This window comes from Barbus barbus (genome assembly GCF_936440315.1).
Source record: "Barbus barbus genome assembly, chromosome: 41".
Classification (NCBI taxonomy): Eukaryota; Metazoa; Chordata; class Actinopteri; order Cypriniformes; family Cyprinidae; genus Barbus; species Barbus barbus.
In genome coordinates, this window is record NC_136719.1 from 2,938,386 (window position 1) to 2,955,958 (window position 17,573).

Below are 17,573 nucleotides of genomic sequence, written 5' to 3' on the forward strand. Positions count from 1 at the left end.
AAATTGTAATGCGTAGGCATGCAAAACTTTACCATGCACATGTGCATAGTTTCTCAAGGGCACAAATCTTGTGTGCATGTAAAAGTCACAAAAAAACCCCCAGAAAATAAAAATATTTACAGATGACTACTATATATATCAAATATAAAGCTGAACATAATGCTCTATGAACCATTTATGTTCAATATGGTCTAAAAATTTGAAAAACAAGCTTTTCGGTTTGCGGCACCCAATGATTGGAAGTCTTACAAAACAACTTGAAGTTGCCGACCTTGGTGTCAATGAACACTTTTAGATTGTTGATCAATGATTAACTTAAATGTTTTTTAATTGGGTTTTGTGTTCGTTTTCTGAAATGCAGCGCTGCATCTTGGCCAGGTCACTTCTGTAAAAGAGATTTTTTTAACCTCAGAAAGTTTTACCTGGTTAAATAAAGGACAAATAAAGTTAAATATGTAGTGTATACTGCAGTTTGCAGTAAGTATGCTAGTATTCCATTTAGAACGTTGTACAAGTGTTGTCTTTAAATCCATACTAATTTAAGATCACTGATATTTTTTCGGTTTTGTTAAATTAAACTCAGGGTTCTTATTTGACAAAAACAAGTCAAACGTACACTTGTAAAAATTGTTTAATGCATGTGATCCGGGGGCTAAACTGGTGAACAAGTGCTGACAGTATTAAAATGCACAGTTAATTCATGATATAGCCTACGACATGGGGTAGTAAGTACAAAGTCTGATTCAGCCACATTAATATATTGTGATACTACAGACATGATTCTATTCTTAATCTGCATCACATGATTAATCCAGAATTGATCAATATTAATAATAATTTAAAAAAAGGTCACACCAAAACAATGTCATCCAAACACATCATACACAATTCTAAACGTGATCTCTAGTAGCCAGGAACAAAATACAGTATCGTGATTAAAAAAAAAGAACTTTCTGTACATGGTTATCTTGCTAAGAACAAAAGGAAAAACAGCAGATAAAACAAGTTCAGAAAACAACAACAAAATTATGTACAATTCACAGGCTTATTCATATGTCATGATTACTTGGACTTCCTTCGTTTTGCCTGGGTGGGACTGGCTCCAGTGTTTGATTCTTGAAAGACAGAAGAAAGAAAAGCTAAATTAGTCATCAGAAACATTCATTTCAGCATTTATGGTAAACTTGGGATTTACAATTGTTTTTTACATATCGTTACATAGTTTCTACATACATTTTTATTTCACCGCTCATTTGTTATATAAACACACTACCAGCCAAAAGTTTTTGAACAGCAAGTTTTTTTTTTAAAGAGGCCTCTTCTGCTCACCAAGCCTGCATTTATTTGCATCAATTTATTTGTCTAGACATCTAACCTGTACCTTTTCCTGTGTTTGATGAGGCTGAGCCTGGCCTAGCAGCTCTTTTTCTCTGTCCATTGTCAGATGCTTCCTCCTCAGGTTCCTTGTCTGTTCGGGAGCTTCGTCGACTAGGACCTTTTGCTTTCTCAGTGGTGGCCCTTGTATCCCTGCAGATGGAAGAAGGGCAATGGGGATAAAGGGAAACAAAATCAATCAAAATGCTCAGAGTGCAGACATTTATATGCTACATATTCTCTAGTTTTCTTTGGAAATCAATGGTTGGTCTTAAAACTGAAGAAAATGACCACATCTGGCCCCTGTACAACTGAGGAATTCACACTTGCTGTTTTTCCTCATCTACCACAGATAACGTCCGTCCTTGTTCATGACCTCTTTACTAAAATGGCCACGCTGCCCCGTGCACGGACCCGTGCAGGGAATCTACAGGTCTGCTATATACATACCTTGGGGCTAAGTTGACGGGCGTCTTTCTTTTCTTTGCCCATCTGTTATAGAAGTGGAAAAACAGCGGTAAACTGCTTTGATGCTCAACAACATTTTTTCCTCCTTCCCCATATTTGAGTAATGATCAAGAAAAAGAATGATTTCATGAATCATTCCATGATTATTAGTGTGTTCATGAGGGTGAGCTCATTCAGATTACCCAATAAAAATAATCCTCTTGATTGAAACAATTAACAAATGTATTCATTTTAAATTTCAGGTAATGAATAAAATTAAAATGATGGTGAAAAAAAAGATAATCCGAGTCACAGTCAATAATATTGCCTTACCCTTGTTCTGATGCAGTGGTAACCCCTTGTCCTGTAAAGAGAGACAACTGAAATTAGTGTAGTGTTAAACACTGACTGTGCAGTGTTTTTCTATTTCTCAGCTTCAGGCTTTATGTGTTGGTTCAGACCAGGAGAAACGGTTCTGGTGCAGGACTGCATCACATAATCTTGAATTAGATTAGCAATCGCTAAAACCCAAAGTATACTTCAGTTTTTCTATGTAAACTAGGGTGTATGCATACAGTGCATATTACAGAAATTTCATCAGCCTAATACGCACACCCTCCTCACAATTTTTTATAACAAAATTATTTAAGAAACTTTAATGAAAAAGTGTCCTTTTATTATTTCTCAGACAAAATGCTGCACATTTCTTTGTGAATTTGAAATAGCTTTAAGTCAAATAAAAAATACATTGTAAAAAATTAAATAAAAATGAAAACCAATAGCTTCTAATTGAAGCTTCTCTTTCCTAGCTTGGATTTTTTTTCTTCTTCTAACACTGGAAGCAAAAACAGAATGATCTAACTTTAGCTTTGTGATATTATGCTATATAAAACTGCATTAAAGCAGATGGGCTGAATGAGACGCAAATTCAGGACAGCAGGTGGCACTTAAGGAACAGCAGAGATACAATTTCCTTGGCTACCACTGTAAACAAAGCAGTGCTGCACTTATAAACACTACTTAAAGGTCCACTGAAGTACTTTCAAACACAGTGTTATTCTATGTGTTGATGTCATTTAAACTGAAACAGGAAGACAGGGTGGGAAATATCAAGCAGTCCCGCCCCCTTTTTTAAATAGCGTTTTGTTTATATCACAGTTTGGACCAGAGCCATTGAGCTCAGTTAAGCCTCAATCTCATCCATATAAAATATAGCATTCGGTGTTGAATTCAAATGGGTCCGATTCAAACATATGATAGCACGAAACCAGACTTCTTTTGCCCCAATGGAAAGCATATTTACACTGAATTGTTCCCTATCCCCTATATAGTGCACTACGTACCATTCACCGCACAGAAGAGACTAATTCTGTGAACAAGTAACAGATTTCAGTTGCAGCCTCAGCATCTATTTATAGTGTAGGGGGTGGGATGCTTCAGATTCTAGAGAGCATTTGATTGGACAGAAAGTTTGACGAGAAGCTGAATATATAATATATCAGTGCCTTTGTTTTGTCTCAAGACGCACACCAGTAATGTTTTTTTTCTAAGCATGTTTAGAGAAATTACTTAAATGTCCTAATTGAACTATGGCCTAATCCTGTCCGTGAAACAGGGCCTTAAACTACTTTTCTTACGTTATCACAAACCTACCATTGACAGAAACAGTCACTTCTACTGCCTTTCGTTTTGCATTTAAATCTTTATTACAAGCAATCCTGCGGTTAATAAAGAACTTTGCTTTTCTACCTCCATGAGTACCATTTATTATTGCCTTGTTTATCTAAAAGTGCTCTTTCCCTTTAAACCGAGCCAAAAAGCCCTATGTGTTGACTGTGAAACACAGTAGACTTTAATTATATGCATTTATGGTGTTATTACAACATTTTCGTGTCAATCCATGTTCATATTTACTGCAAACAATGCAGTGCATAACAACTTTAATTCAGCATGTGCAGTGGAAACGATCTCTGCACTGCTGCATACGCACCGCTCCTGGTACGCACCGCTGGACCGCAGCCGTGCGCAGTGTGGACGCTCTAATCCGTTATGATGAGCGCGGAAAAAATACGCACCGCAAACGGATGTGAACCTGGCGTTGTGTGTGAGTGTGTATGAGCGCACGGTCTCCAGGAGAGCGCGCAAGTGCTGAATGGTTTAAACACTGGCAAGAATTAAAAAGAAATGCAATTTATAAACTATAGTGACAACGCGACCCTGCCTTGATTGTGCAAGTGGCAGTTCCTGTCAACTGTTCAGCGTGCAGCTCGCTTATAGTGCAGACGCGATTTGATTTGAAGCCGTTTGCGCATTTTGAGAGAGAAAGAGAGAGCGCGCGCGGTGATTCACTCATGCTGTTTGTGAAATTGTTTCACAAAGTTTTCCAATTACTTTACAAGTTATTTAATGAAGAAATATGAATTGTACCTCTACTTTGTACTTCCACTCTATTTCAGTTCGCTTCTGTACTCAGTCTAATATAGCAAACCAGCTCCCAGATTATCTCCGGCTCTGCACCAGCCGTCCAACCAATGAACAGAGGGCGGGCTGAGAGCCGTGACGTAGACGCTAAGCGCCGAATTTAAGATTGTAGTTTAGGTTAGGTAAATCTAAAATGACAGCGGACATGGAGACATGGGATGTTGAGATATAAACACTTATTAATATATGTCGAGCTCGAACTGGCACCCTTTTGACAGGTCAGTGTCTCCTTTCTTTTCAAGTCCTTGAATATTACCATGTAATGCTGTAATCTTGCAATTAAGTTGCAGCATTTCCGACAGACCCTAAATGAACGAAGAGCTGTGTTTAACAGAACTAATCCTAACTTTGACAGTTGGCTGCAAATATTTTCTTGATGGTCTCTACTGTCAAATATTAGCTTAGATTCACAAATTTTACAGTGGATGCGTAGATTTACTTCAAATAATCTGCAAAAGTCATTCACAGCCATCTTCACTCCGGCATTTCGCTCGATGGTTTTGTTTTCGCCGCATACCTGTGTTTAGTCAGCGGAAGTTCGAGGCGGCTGAGCCGGCGCATAACATACATCATAACCAAACGTTCTGTGATTGGCTTACGGGTACACCAATGATTTTAAAATTCAGACAAGCGCCTCCCCACGTAAACGCTTGCCAATTATGCCCTTCCAGACTCTGTCTACGAAGCAAAGCGAAGTAGCAGAGTTTGGTATTACCAGGCTATTGTACCTCACCTTCAGCATTATAATTGCACTGCATGTTGTGCCAAATCTCTCACAGCAGGCGCAGCATCAGCTTGAGATCGTTGCACCTGTGTTCATGTATTCTATGAAATGGAGTGTACTTCGAAACACTATGCGTTTGGTCATATGCACAAGTATACTTTGGGATTAAGGTAGTTCACATGACCAGGGGTGCCTTAACGGGGAGGAAGTTTATGATGATTCCAAGGGCCCTGATCATAAGGCACTTATTCAGCGGGCCCAGGAACCATAGCAGCACCCCTGCATGTGACTACAATTTGCATGGGTAGAAATAGATTTGATTAAAAAGGCATTTACCAGCTTGGTCACATGAAGCTTGGTCTTCTTGTGGAGCTTCAGGATGAGCTGCAAAGTTAAATAAAAAGAATGACTAAGAAGTAAAAATCATACGTTAAAATAACGTTCGACTAGACAATTAATTAATTTGCCTTGATACCATCAAGTAGTTACCTGAGATGCCAGGAGGATCTACAGTTGCTTTTGTTTCAGCAGAGTCAGTCTCCACCAGTGAAGAAGGCTGCTGATCCCCAGAAAGCTGTGCGGGTGTTGCTGTGGAGTGGCCAGAGGTTGTAGTGGGAGGTCCTGGAGCAGCAGTGGGTGCAGAAACTAAAACTGCAGGCAAACTAGATGTTGGTGAAGAAGTAGCAACAGGACTAGACAGGTGAACCATTCCAGGTGTAGAGGCTGGGGGCGGCATATTAGACGATGATGTAGAAGTAGGGACTAGAGAAGGAGTGGGCACAGGTTCAGGAGAAGACACTTTTGGAGGAAGTGCAGATTGCTGAGACGCTAATTGAGCAGCTGGAACAGTCACTGGAGCAGTGGGCTGGAGTGCAGATACCATTTCAGACGTAACCGCACAAGAAGCTTGAGTTGTGGTAACATCCAGAGTCTTTCCGATATGAGTGACAGGGGTTCGCTCTTTTTGATCATCGGCATTGCTCGAAGAGATGCTGGGTGCGGTATGTTTGCTTACAACAGTCTGGACTGGACTGCTTTTGGCTAACATTGTTGTTGGAGACAGGGGACTTCTGCGGGCAACAACCGTAGCCCCTGGGCTAGAGCAAGCAGGTGGAGAAGTCAATAGCTGCTGAAAGGGTGAGGACATGCCATAATATAAGGCCGACTGCCCAACAGGACTAGATTTCGGGCCACCAGCTTCAGAGACACTCTCCTGTTTGGGAACTCCAGGGCTTTGCTGTTGAGATGGTGGAACTATGTTTACAGGGGAAGCCTGACTTGCAGGTACTTGAACTTGAAGCTGCCCAATGACAGTGCGGCTCTGCTGAGTAGCAGCTATGCTGACAGCAGGTGAGTTTGTCAGAATAGATGTTGATGCTGGTGCAGAGGGTGTCGATGTAGTTGACACCGGGGTAGGAGTAAGCTGGATATTTGCAGAGACAATAGGACCAACCATAGTGACAGGTTGAGACATGACGTTAGCACTTGATGATACCGGCGTAGCTTGAAATATAGAATACACAGATCCTGCAATGAACTGTGGACGCGCTTGGGTAGGATTTTGTTGACGAACATCAGGAGGTCTTATGTTTTTATTGGGAACCAGAACCTTGGATACAACAGCAGGAGGAACCACAGAAGCTGTGTTGGTAGCAGAGCTAATGGGATTCGAGGTTACAAAGACCGTGATCTGATTTTGTGGCGTTGGCGCTGATGAGATGGACCTTTGCAAGACAGTTTGAGATGCATTTGAGATGGGTATAAGATTGTGATTTGAACTTACTGAAGGGTTGGGTATTGAAGTGAGACTTAAGAGCACAGTTTGGTTTGAATTAACACTTGATACAGCACTGACAGACTGCAGGTTTGCACTGCTACTGGCTACAAGATTTGGACTTGATACTGAAGCAGGTTTAGGTTTCTGATCAGCTTCACTTGTAGACAAAGAGGTGCCGATATTTGTGCTCTGTGAGACAACAAGATTGGATTGGTTCTCCTGAGCTGGTGGAGCATGAGGGCTCTCTTTCTGCACAGGTTCTCCACCTACTTGAGGAATAGTTTGAGATTTCACTGACAAAGATGGGGTGCCTGTGTTGTCCAATAGCTGATTCAGAGATGTTGGAGCATCTCTAAATGCTGGTGATACAGCAGAGCCATGGTCATGTTGTGGTATTGTCCGAGGTTGTTGTTTATCTCCAGCACGCTGTTCAACCAAATTGCTAAGCTCTTGCCTTTTGGGTTCCTGAGAAGGCACCCGAGAGCTTGCCATTTTAGGAGCAGACTGCTCTCTAAACTGAACTGCCTGATGCTGCTCTGCTTGCGTAGTCACTACCTGGCCATCTCTAATTGAATCGCCACCACCAGGTAGGGTTTGCAGAGAATTTAAACTCTGTTGTGATTCTCCAGGTCCTGCTGATGGCAAAGATGCAGAGGTAGTTGGGAGCACTGAGTTGGGACTAACCATCACGTTCTGTGGACTAACCATCATTTGCTGTGGATGTGGAGGTGATAACAATGATGCTTTGGCACCCTTCTGTCTTCCTGGGCTTGGAGTGGCAGCTTTTCTATTTGAGGCAGGGTTGGATCGACGACTATTACTGGGACTAGCTCTTTTAGCTTGCCCAACACCGGTCTGTTTGTCTTGTTTTCCTCCGGAGCTTACCATGCCAACTCCTGATGGATAAGACTGTGGGCCATTATTGTTGCCACTGGTATTATTGTTGACAGGAAGAGTTGATAGGTTGGGTGGAGCCTGGCCAATTGCTTTAAGTGTGGTTGGGTTAAGACCTTGCTGATCGAAACCTCGATTAAGATTTGGCTGCCGGGGTGGTAGAGGAATGTTAATTTTTGGAGGGAAAAGACCAGCGATAGAGGCATTCAGTCTCTCAGGGGACAGATTTATTTCAGAGGGTTCAGTACTAGGTGGACGGTTGGTTGGAGTTAAAGGGTGGTGATATGGCCGAGGACTGGCTCGGTTAGGGGTTTTAGGGCGGGAACTTTGGGAAGTTGCAGGAGCACTGGAAAAGTGAATATTATGTGAGCCAGCCATTGCTGCCACTTGCTGGGACTGCTGTTGGGGACTTGCTCCTGGCTGGTGGGGCACTGATAAAGGCACAGATTTCATTAAATGAGTATTAGGACCTTGATTGGGAATCATTGGTTGATTTCCATTTCCGGACTGTTGACCAATTTCAAGGGGTCCCCGGTCCTGCATGCTATGGTTTCCAGGGGTTTCCTCTGGTAGTGTTGGTTGTCCAACCTCTGAATGAGGTGTCCTTCTTGCTGGTCCAGTGAGAGGTGGATTTACCATGAGTGGCATTCCTCTGGCTTTATCAGGAGAAGGTGGAACACCTCCATGCCCTTGAAGATCGATCATTACAGGCATGTTGCCCGGCTGTGATACAGGCATTCTCTGAGATGGATCATTAGGATTGACTAAACCCTTTTGCATGTGCCCACCTTGCTGTAGTGGCATTCGATTTTTAGCTTCTTGTTGCATTTTAAGCATCATCATCATTTGTTGTTGCTGCTGCTGATGTTGTTGCTGCTGCTGTGCCTGTTGTTGTTGTGGCTGTGACTGCAGTTGTTGTTGGAGGTGTTGTGGTGCAGGTTGTTGTTGTTGTTGTTGCTGCTGCATCTGCATTGACTGTTGTGAATGAATCTGGGTCTGGACATGATGGGGTCCTTGTGATGTTCCAGCTTGACCTTGAGGACCCTGCATACTCTGCATCTGCATTTGTTGCTGTTGCATTTGCTGCTGCTGGATCTGTTGATGCTGTTGTTGCATCTGTTGCTGCTGCATTTGTTGCTGCTGCTGTTGTTGTAACTGCTGCTGCTGCTGCATTTGCTGTATCTGTTGCTGCTGTTGTGGGGGCATAAACTGCATTGGCATTTGCTGTAATACCCTTTGATCTCCAGACTGACCAGGCAGACCTAAAGATAAAATAGTAAGTAAATAATAATACTCTAAGTAATGTAAAAAATAATAAATTATCAATCAAAAGGCATTAAATTGTTTACTAGTGCTGTCAAACGATTAATCGCGATTAATCACATTCAAAATAAAGGTTTTTGTTTACGTGATATATATATATATATATATAAATAAATAAAAACACATACATGCATGTATATATTTAAGAAAAATATGTTATGTTTATATATTAAATATATTTATATTACATTTAAATGATATGAATTTAAATATACTGTATACATGTAAATATTTTCAAAATATATATTGTATGTGTGTCTATTTTTATATACATAATAAATATACACAGCACACACACGTACATTGTATAAACAAAAACTTTTATTTTGGATGCGATTAATCGTGATTAATCATTGACAGCACTATTGTTTACCTGATCGATTAGCGAATTCAGAAAGTTTAGAGTTAGAGTCAATGCCACCCCCTTGATCACCTCCCAACCCTTGCATCTCTGCTTCCTCCATTCCATGAGGCAGTGATTCCAGACCACTAAGAAAGACACAAACTTTGTAGTTCTATTCAACAGTGTAACAGAGTCATTTACTCAGCTTCAGTGTAAAAAATTTAAGAATAAAAAGCTCTTACCACAAACCGTCAGTAGACTGTTGTCCTTCCTCTACTTTTGGCTTCTTCTTACGAGGAGGTTTCTTCTTTTTAGGCTTGACCTGATTAGCAGCAACCGCACCTGTTCCTTGCTTCCCACCAGGACCAAACTGGTTGGCAGAAATATCACTTTGGAGAAGATTTACTAACAAGGGACTGGTTAGTGTCACATCCTTGTTCACTGGAAATCCACCCGCTTGCCCACATGGCCCTCCTATTGGCATCTGACCAGCAAACTGAGGATTGAAGGACATCCCATGACCAGGAAAATGTCCATTGCCAACCTGCATATGTTGAGAATTTCCCAACATACCCTGCTGTTGTTGCTGATTCTGCAGGTCTGGAACCATCTGTTGGCCGATATCAGCATTTCCACTACTATCTCCTAACTGGTGTTGATGCTGCTGACCAGCCTGTTGCTGCTGCAGCATCACCTGCTGTTGCTGTTGTTTTTGCTGAAGCTGTTGTTGTACTAAATGATGATTTCCTGGAAGTCGCATTTGAGCCCCATGCATCCCTAATGCTTGGTTGGGGTTGCCATTCATTGGAATTTGTTGAGACTGTTGTTGTACCATTTGCTGATGGGGTTGCTGTAGCTGTTGTTGCATTTGTGCTTGTTGTGGCTGCTGGTGTTGCAGCTGTAGTTGTTGCTGTTGTAACTGCTGTTGCTGTAGCTGTAATTGCTGCTGTTGTTGCAAATGAGCCATTTGTTGTTGCTGTTGCGGAGTCATTTGTTGCTGACCCATCTGAGACTGAAACTGCTGCATATTAGCTTGAATATTAGGTGAAGGACCTCTCATCATCTGGCCTTGCATTACACCAGGTTGACCTTTTGGGCCAAAGGCCTGCTTGTTACCCTGTATCTGACTAGCTACAATGTGTTCCATCATAGCATTTTGCTGTTGCTGCTGTTGTTGTTGTTGTTGCTGCTGCTGCTGTTGTTGTTGCTGTTGTTGTTGCTGCTGCTGCTGAAGCAATAAAGCCTGATGTCCCTGTCCTCCACCCAGCTGGTTTTGGTTCTGCATGATCCCTTGACCTTGTGGTGGCATCATTTGCTTGGGAGGGGTCATGCCTCGCGGCCCGGTATTCACTGGCCTGGACAAAACAGTCTGGCCCCCTGTTTGGCTTTGTGCCATTTGACTTTGGGTGGAAGCTACAACCTGTGTTTGATGTTGTGAATGTGGTACACCCATCATTTGAGTCTGAAGACCTTGCTGAGGTTGTCCCATACTACCTCCTGAGGTGGTGCCTGGGGGTTGAGCTGGCATGCCACTGTGGTGGGTCATTGCAGCACCTTGATGGGGATTTGACTGCATGTGATTTGGCGCTGGGGCTGATGACTGGACACCTAGAATGAGATTTTCAGACTTGTTGAAACTTGATATATAGAAAGTGGATAAAACTTCATATTAGAACAAAAGACTCAAAACAGTATTAAAACAATCCACACATCTTACCAGTGTTTGCCATGCTCTGACTATTTTGTATTTGAGGTGTACTACCTGCTCCAGTGGTAGTAACCTGTCCTTGTCCGAAGTTCTGATTAACAGGAGCATTTGGGAACCCCATTGGCATTCGTTTGGGCATACCTGCACAATATATTCATATTCAATAACAGGTAACCAAATTAATAACAATACAAAATCACTTCTACATTGAATATCTGAAAACATACCTCCCATTCCACCTTGGGGAACCTGTCCATGTTGTGGAATACCCATAAAGCCAGGCTGAATGTTTCCTTGCTGGCCCATCACAGCTCTTCCTGGAGATCCAACACCTTGTGGGAAACCCTGGGGGGTTGTGGGACGTGGACCAAGTTGCCCCTGTCCCATCATTGGAGGTGTTCCAGGTGAGCCCTGTTGGAATGGAGATGACGACGAACCAGGGGACTTGGCTGTGAGACTTCCTTGAGGGGCAGAGGAGGGAGGCAGAGGAGGAGGCGCTCTGGAGACAACTACACCTGGTGCTCCCTGAGGGACTTTGGGCTGAGGGGTTGCAAACTGGTTTGCCCCCGTCTGCTGCTGTTGTTGCTGTTGATGCAACTGATGTTGTGCCATTGTATTGAAAACCTGTCCGGCCTGCTGGCTTCCAAATGGATATGGTGGTGGTGGATGACTGGGCGTCTGAACAGATGCCAAAGTGGGTTGACGTTGCCCCATTTGTGGCTGTGGTAGGGCTTTCCTCCAACCTGGTCCCATAGGACCCTGGACAGGTGGTGGTTGGAGAACACCAGAGGGCAACTGGTTCCAGCCAGGGGGTACAGGCATCTGGTTGGAGGGGTTGAAAGGACCACGTGCACCACCTAGTTGAGCCATCTGAACCTGCTGTTGTTGGTGCTGCTGCTGTTGTTGCTGAAGTTGCTGTAGGACTGCTGGATTTAGCTGTCGATTGGCTTGCATGGCTTGCATGTGATGTCCCTGTGGGCCTAAGTTACCGAGTGGACCATGTCCCACTTGAGGATGTTGGAGTTGTTGCTGCTGTAAGGCCAGCCCTGAAAGCATGGGATCCAGTGTGTCTGATAAAAATGTGAACACAAATGTGAAAACTTCTAAAAGATGAAATGACAACTAAATCCCTGTTAAAGGTGGGGTATGTATTTTTTCAAAAACGCTTTAGAAAACGAGTCGGGGACAAGTACCAAAACAAACTTGTAGCCTATCAGCAGTAAGGGGCGTGTCTACTCATGATGTGGGGGAGAGAGCACGCTCAGTATACTTGACGGACTTTAGCCGAGCAACGACAGAAAGATCGAGTTGGCGGTTAAAAAACAAGAGAGGAAAACGTCTGCGGAAGAAAAGGCGGCTTACACCGTGTCTACACTGGACGCGACAGTTGTCCTGTTGCGCCATTTAAAATCTGTCTACACTGGACGCAACAAAGCGACAGTTGAAAATCATTTGAAATTTGTGTCAATACGTTATAAATAGAACACGGCAGCAGTGTACTGTCGGGATCCAGTGTAGACAGCTTCACTGATTATAATGAGTTCTATAGTATTTTGTCACGCTGCGCCGCTCACGTCCGGTGTAGACACGGTGTTACAATTAACAGGATATAAATATCGGATCAGCTTTCCAGCGCTGGACAGAAGAGTGGGAAGGCATGAGATCGGACGCCGAGGTTGCTTTGTTTCTTCTCGATAGGTGAGTAACATTGGTTTTGCTTTGTTTCACAGAACTAATCGTTGCCTGGGTTGTGTAACGTTATGTATGTGTGGGGGCGGAGCTATCAAAATAGGGGCGGGGCCATTTTGAGGTAGTGGCGTGTTTGTTTTTGTGATTTCAAATGTCAACATTAGCTACCACAAATCACTTACCCCACCTTTAATCAGATTAACACATGCTTTTAGTTTTTAACAGCAGATGGCGCTGCATGCTTTAGAAACAGCCATACTCTGCTTGCTTCCAATTTTTTACACAAACTTAAACCTAAAATAATTCATAAAGTTCAAAAAGGTTAAAGTGGGCTGTGTTTACATTAATCTTGTGTCATAAAAGGATTCTGAGCCAAGATGCAATTACATGACTCAGTCGAATAAACAAATGCTCTTCTTCATGAGCATTTGAGAAGCATGCGAATCCTTGCTAAAAATGCATGACAATTGAAACCGGCTCAAAAAATTAAACGTGTCTGATAGCCTCCGACTAGATCGAATCATAATCTGAAGCTAAAAAAAACTGGAGTCTGTGTCCATTATACACTACTACGTGATTTTCTGTGAAATCAGTCAACTCAAATCTGCAGACTGAATCTGACATTCAGCAGCTACCATCAATATATCCATCAATTCATCGTCAGTAAATCTGGCTAAAAGTCCTAAGAATAAAAATTTAATATTTCCACACAGAACATATGAAGCACCTTAATACTGCTAGTAAAACTTCAGCTTGAAACATATTTTTGTGCTTTTTCAACATATAGTAAAACACTTGCATAGTGACTGATGTATGTAGTCATGAGATCAGAGGACCCACTGAAATCTATGGTCATAGGTGACATGAAACGCATGTTACAACAAGCTATGAACCAGCTATGAGTCCTGCCTGTTGGATGTGTCTTCAAGATAAATCTTAATACACTCTGATTCAGAGAAAACAGAGTGTGAAAATACATTTCAAAACAAACTGTCCCAATGGTGCTGCAACTACTGCATTTGCCTTTGTAGAGCAGTATGGAATATAAATAAGGGTAACTTCTTCACTTCTTTGAATGAAAGAATTGCCATTACCGGTCTGTGAAGGTGGCCTTGGTGCTCTTGGCTGCATTGGTCCACCACTATTCGGTACCATTCCCTGTGCTGCCATATTAGCCCCAGGAGGCATCATGGACACCGAAGGGTTATTCATACGCATTCCAGCTGAAAAAAAAAAGTATTTCTTCAGCATAATTAAATTATTAAGTAATCCTGAAAACCTTGATTAGTTTGTACAGGTGTGTTTATTTAGGGTTAGGCTGATGATACACGGGGCAACTTTTTGAGCAATTTTGTTTGGGCACTTTCCCACTGAGAATGGGTAACAGATTTCTATCTGGATACTTTAGATCGGTCATGGGCTCTGTGTGGTTGCCCACTGACGCCAACATTAACCAAAGTTGCTCAGAAACATTGCTCAAAAAGTTTCCCCGTGTATCATCAGCGTTAGAGATAAACTCTGCAAGACCGTGCACCTTCAGGAGTCGAAGAAAGCCGTGTTAAGTTAAGCACTTGTGCATAGTTACCCTGGCCCTGCTGCATGGGGAATCCAACATCCATTCTCATCTGACCAGGAGCACCAAGGGGTCCGTTTACCCTTACTTCTTGACTTCGGCCCTGTACAACCGCAACGTTAATGGCTCCTTCACCTGTATGAACCCAACAGGCCGATCAACACATTGACTGATTGTAGAACAAAGGCAAAAATGGAACTAATATGTAATTAAAAACACAATGTGCCAATGACATCAAGCATTAAATGAGGTCACCGGCAGACCCTTGCATTGCCAGTGGTTCTGCCTGAGCAGATTTGACACATCCGTACCTTCAATCTGCACAGACAGGATGCCCAGATCCCGCAGCTGCTGCTGGTTGTTTTGAGCCAGGAGGCGCAGTCGCTCGGCTGCCTCTCGGGGGATGTTGAAAGTGACACGTACACTGTTCCACGGCTCCACGCGCTCGGGTTCGAGCCTCTTAGTACCTTTATTAGACAAAGAGTGGAGTACAGGAGCACTATAAGATAACTGAGATTAGAAAAAAAACATTAAAGACACCATAAAAATAAAAATGAAATTTTAGGGCTTTTAGTCAATGTCTGTTAGGTTCGAAATACAACAATGCAAGGAAAAAAACTGGATTACTAGCCCATACTCTAAACACTGAGCAAAGACAGTATGACTCTATACCTTACAGCATTTAAATTTAATGTATAAACCAATGTATCTTTGCAAAAATATAATTTTCCAGCAGCAATGAATAATTTTTCATGCATGAGTAATAATCATAGTTTCAAGATAAATCTTGACCTAGCAAGAGCATATCTGGCATCCCCTTTAAGATGGTATCCAGCTTCTCCTGAAAGTCCTCATCATTCATGTTCCCTTTGAAGGCAACATAGATCGTGGAGGTTGTGGTAGGGCTGCTGGAGCCATCGTCTCCATCTTCCACTCCGGAGTCGTGATCCGTGAGCGGGACGGCTCGAGGGGATTGTGCATCCAGGGACAGCTGATGCGCCATAGCCCTTCACCAAAAGAGCTGCGTAGCCTCTGGAGACAGTGACACTGCTTAAAGAGAAACAACAAGATCAGTCACCACTGATGAGAAACCTTTGTCTGCACGCCCTATATATTAACTTCATAATTATATACAATATATGCTGCCATGCAAACAAAACTTTTATTTAAAAAAACTAAAAGTACGTAGAAATCACCATTCATTACTACTAACCAAGCAACTTTTCCATTTGTATCGTTCCAGATATATTTATGTTTATATTCTGCATTGATCTAAGGCTCAAGGACATCCAAGAGCGTCCGTAAAAATAAATATAGAAAAATTGTGTTTAAACCACATGTGCCAAGTTATTAGAAATGAACTCTTTGTATTCATGTTGGTTTATATGGTTTCAGAACAATAAACCATTTTCAAGAAATTTTTAATTTCCGTGACTACAAATGTGTCATGTGGTATAACCATCAAATAAAAAGTAATAACAGTTTCCTTAAACCTTGAATACACTAATGTTCAAAAGTTTGGTGTCAGTGAGACTTGCATTTAAAAATACTTATTTGGAAAGAAATTGAAGGTTTTATTCAGAAAAACAATGCAATAAATTGATCAAAATTGATAATGAAGACTTAACCGATAAAAAAAAAACAATTCATTAAAAATGTATATTTCAAATAAATGCTGTTAGTTAAACTTTCTATTCAGTAATGAACACCGAAAAAATATTAGGCAGCACGACATAATCAGAAATGTTTGTTGAGCAGTAAATCAGTATATTATTATGATTTCTGAAGATCATGTGACACTGAAGACTGCAGTAATGATGCTGAAAATACAGCTGCAGATCACAGAAATACATTACACTTTACAATATATTCACATAGAAAACAGCTGTTTTAAATTGTAATAACATTTCACTTTATTACTGTATGTAGTGTATTTTTTTTGTTTTACAAAAATGCAGCCTTAGAATATAAAAACTATAAAATATCAGTGTGAGTGGACACCTCTTTAATCACCTAAAATATAGGCCTATCTTCACATTTTTACTAATTATTAATTCATAAATATAAGTTTTGAAGAGTGACCTTGCTTTGTCATTAAATGGTCAAAAGCTCTGATACTATAAGGTATCATTGACCTAAAGGGTCTGAAGGGGTCCTCTATATGATATCATTTCCTGCTAGTTTCCCCCTGTATGTTGTTGCATGTGCTGGACAAAGACGTTTCAAACATTAATAAGCAATTTCGAAATAATAATAAATTATTACGCAAGGCTGCCAAGTTTAGTTGTTTTAATGAGGCTTTTTTAATACAATATCTTAATTGTTATTATTATACCACACTAAAGTTGCATCCCCCTAACATTTTTACATAATTAAAATAAAAATACTTTCTGAGATAAGCGGTTATGTAGTTTAATGGCAGTATAGGGAGGATATCACACTTTACAACGTACTTCAAAAATAACATGATTGTTTTGATTTGGATTTTTTTGACTACTCAACGTTTCTTTATCAAACAACACGATGATTATCAGTGAACTCAATGATGAGGAGCTGCACTGCAAACTAACCTGTGAATATCCAAAACATAACATCTAATAATACATTATTATGCTTGAAATTACTGCTGACTTAACTGGAGAGCTTCATATGGGTTTATATCTCTAGCATTAGCATTAGCAATATCAAAACATAGCCAAACCGCATCATTTAAGCTAAAGACAAACAACACAGCATTATAATAGCTCCACAGCTCGTGTCTGGAGCACGAAGTCCCAACAATAACACCGCAATAAATCAGTGAATTATTATAACGAGTTTCCTTCACTCGGGCTAATGTATTAGCTATACAAACACAGGCAGCCTCATTGGTCACTGCCTCGCTAATATCAGCCTCTAGCGTTCACGCAGCGCACGCATTTACACGCTAACTTCATGGTAATGTTTCTGTAAGGTGAGGAGACGGTAAGATCTCACCGCTGTCAGTCCATCAGGAGTGGTTTTACTGCAGTAAACAGGTCTAAGCTAGCAGACGCTAACGGCGCGTTCGCCTGTGCGCTTCCTAAACGACTAAAGGGGCGGGGCGTAGTGACCGGAAGTGAAAGCGTTTCAGAGCGGCATGGCTTCCGCTTCACTTGAAATAGTTATACATTTTTATTTATAGAGTAATGAATATGACAAGCTAAATGTTGATTTATGAATTTTATTTTGTAGTGTATGCATAAATATGATTCTTCACTT

The 17,573-nt window shown here is 41.5% G+C and overlaps 1 protein-coding gene across 5 annotated transcripts; it reads right to left on the reverse strand.

The window, feature by feature from the left end:
• Positions 1–614: 614 nt before the first annotated feature.
• LOC306860854 (nuclear receptor coactivator 6-like) lies at positions 615–17,394 on the reverse strand. 5 transcript variants are annotated; one of them, XM_079402817.1, is made up of 15 exons: positions 17,310–17,394; positions 15,126–15,380; positions 14,645–14,800; positions 14,346–14,468; positions 13,855–13,983; positions 11,299–12,117; positions 11,081–11,212; positions 9,606–10,971; positions 9,394–9,509; positions 5,516–8,959; positions 5,363–5,410; positions 2,155–2,185; positions 1,825–1,866; positions 1,382–1,527; positions 615–1,115 (listed from the first exon to the last, which is right to left on the reverse strand). In XM_079402817.1, exons 2-15 carry the CDS (start codon positions 15,334–15,336, stop codon positions 1,063–1,065), a joined length of 6,816 nt encoding a protein of 2,271 aa, XP_079258943.1. In that variant the 5' UTR covers positions 15,337–15,380; positions 17,310–17,394; the 3' UTR covers positions 615–1,062. The 5 variants fall into 5 exon arrangements, 4 of the variants coding, with proteins under 4 accessions (XP_079258943.1, XP_079258942.1, XP_079258944.1 ...); XM_079402816.1 differs by having other exon boundaries at positions 11,299–12,141; XM_079402818.1 differs by lacking the exon at positions 1,825–1,866 and having other exon boundaries at positions 11,299–12,141.
• Between the last annotated feature and the right edge of the window lie 179 nt (positions 17,395–17,573).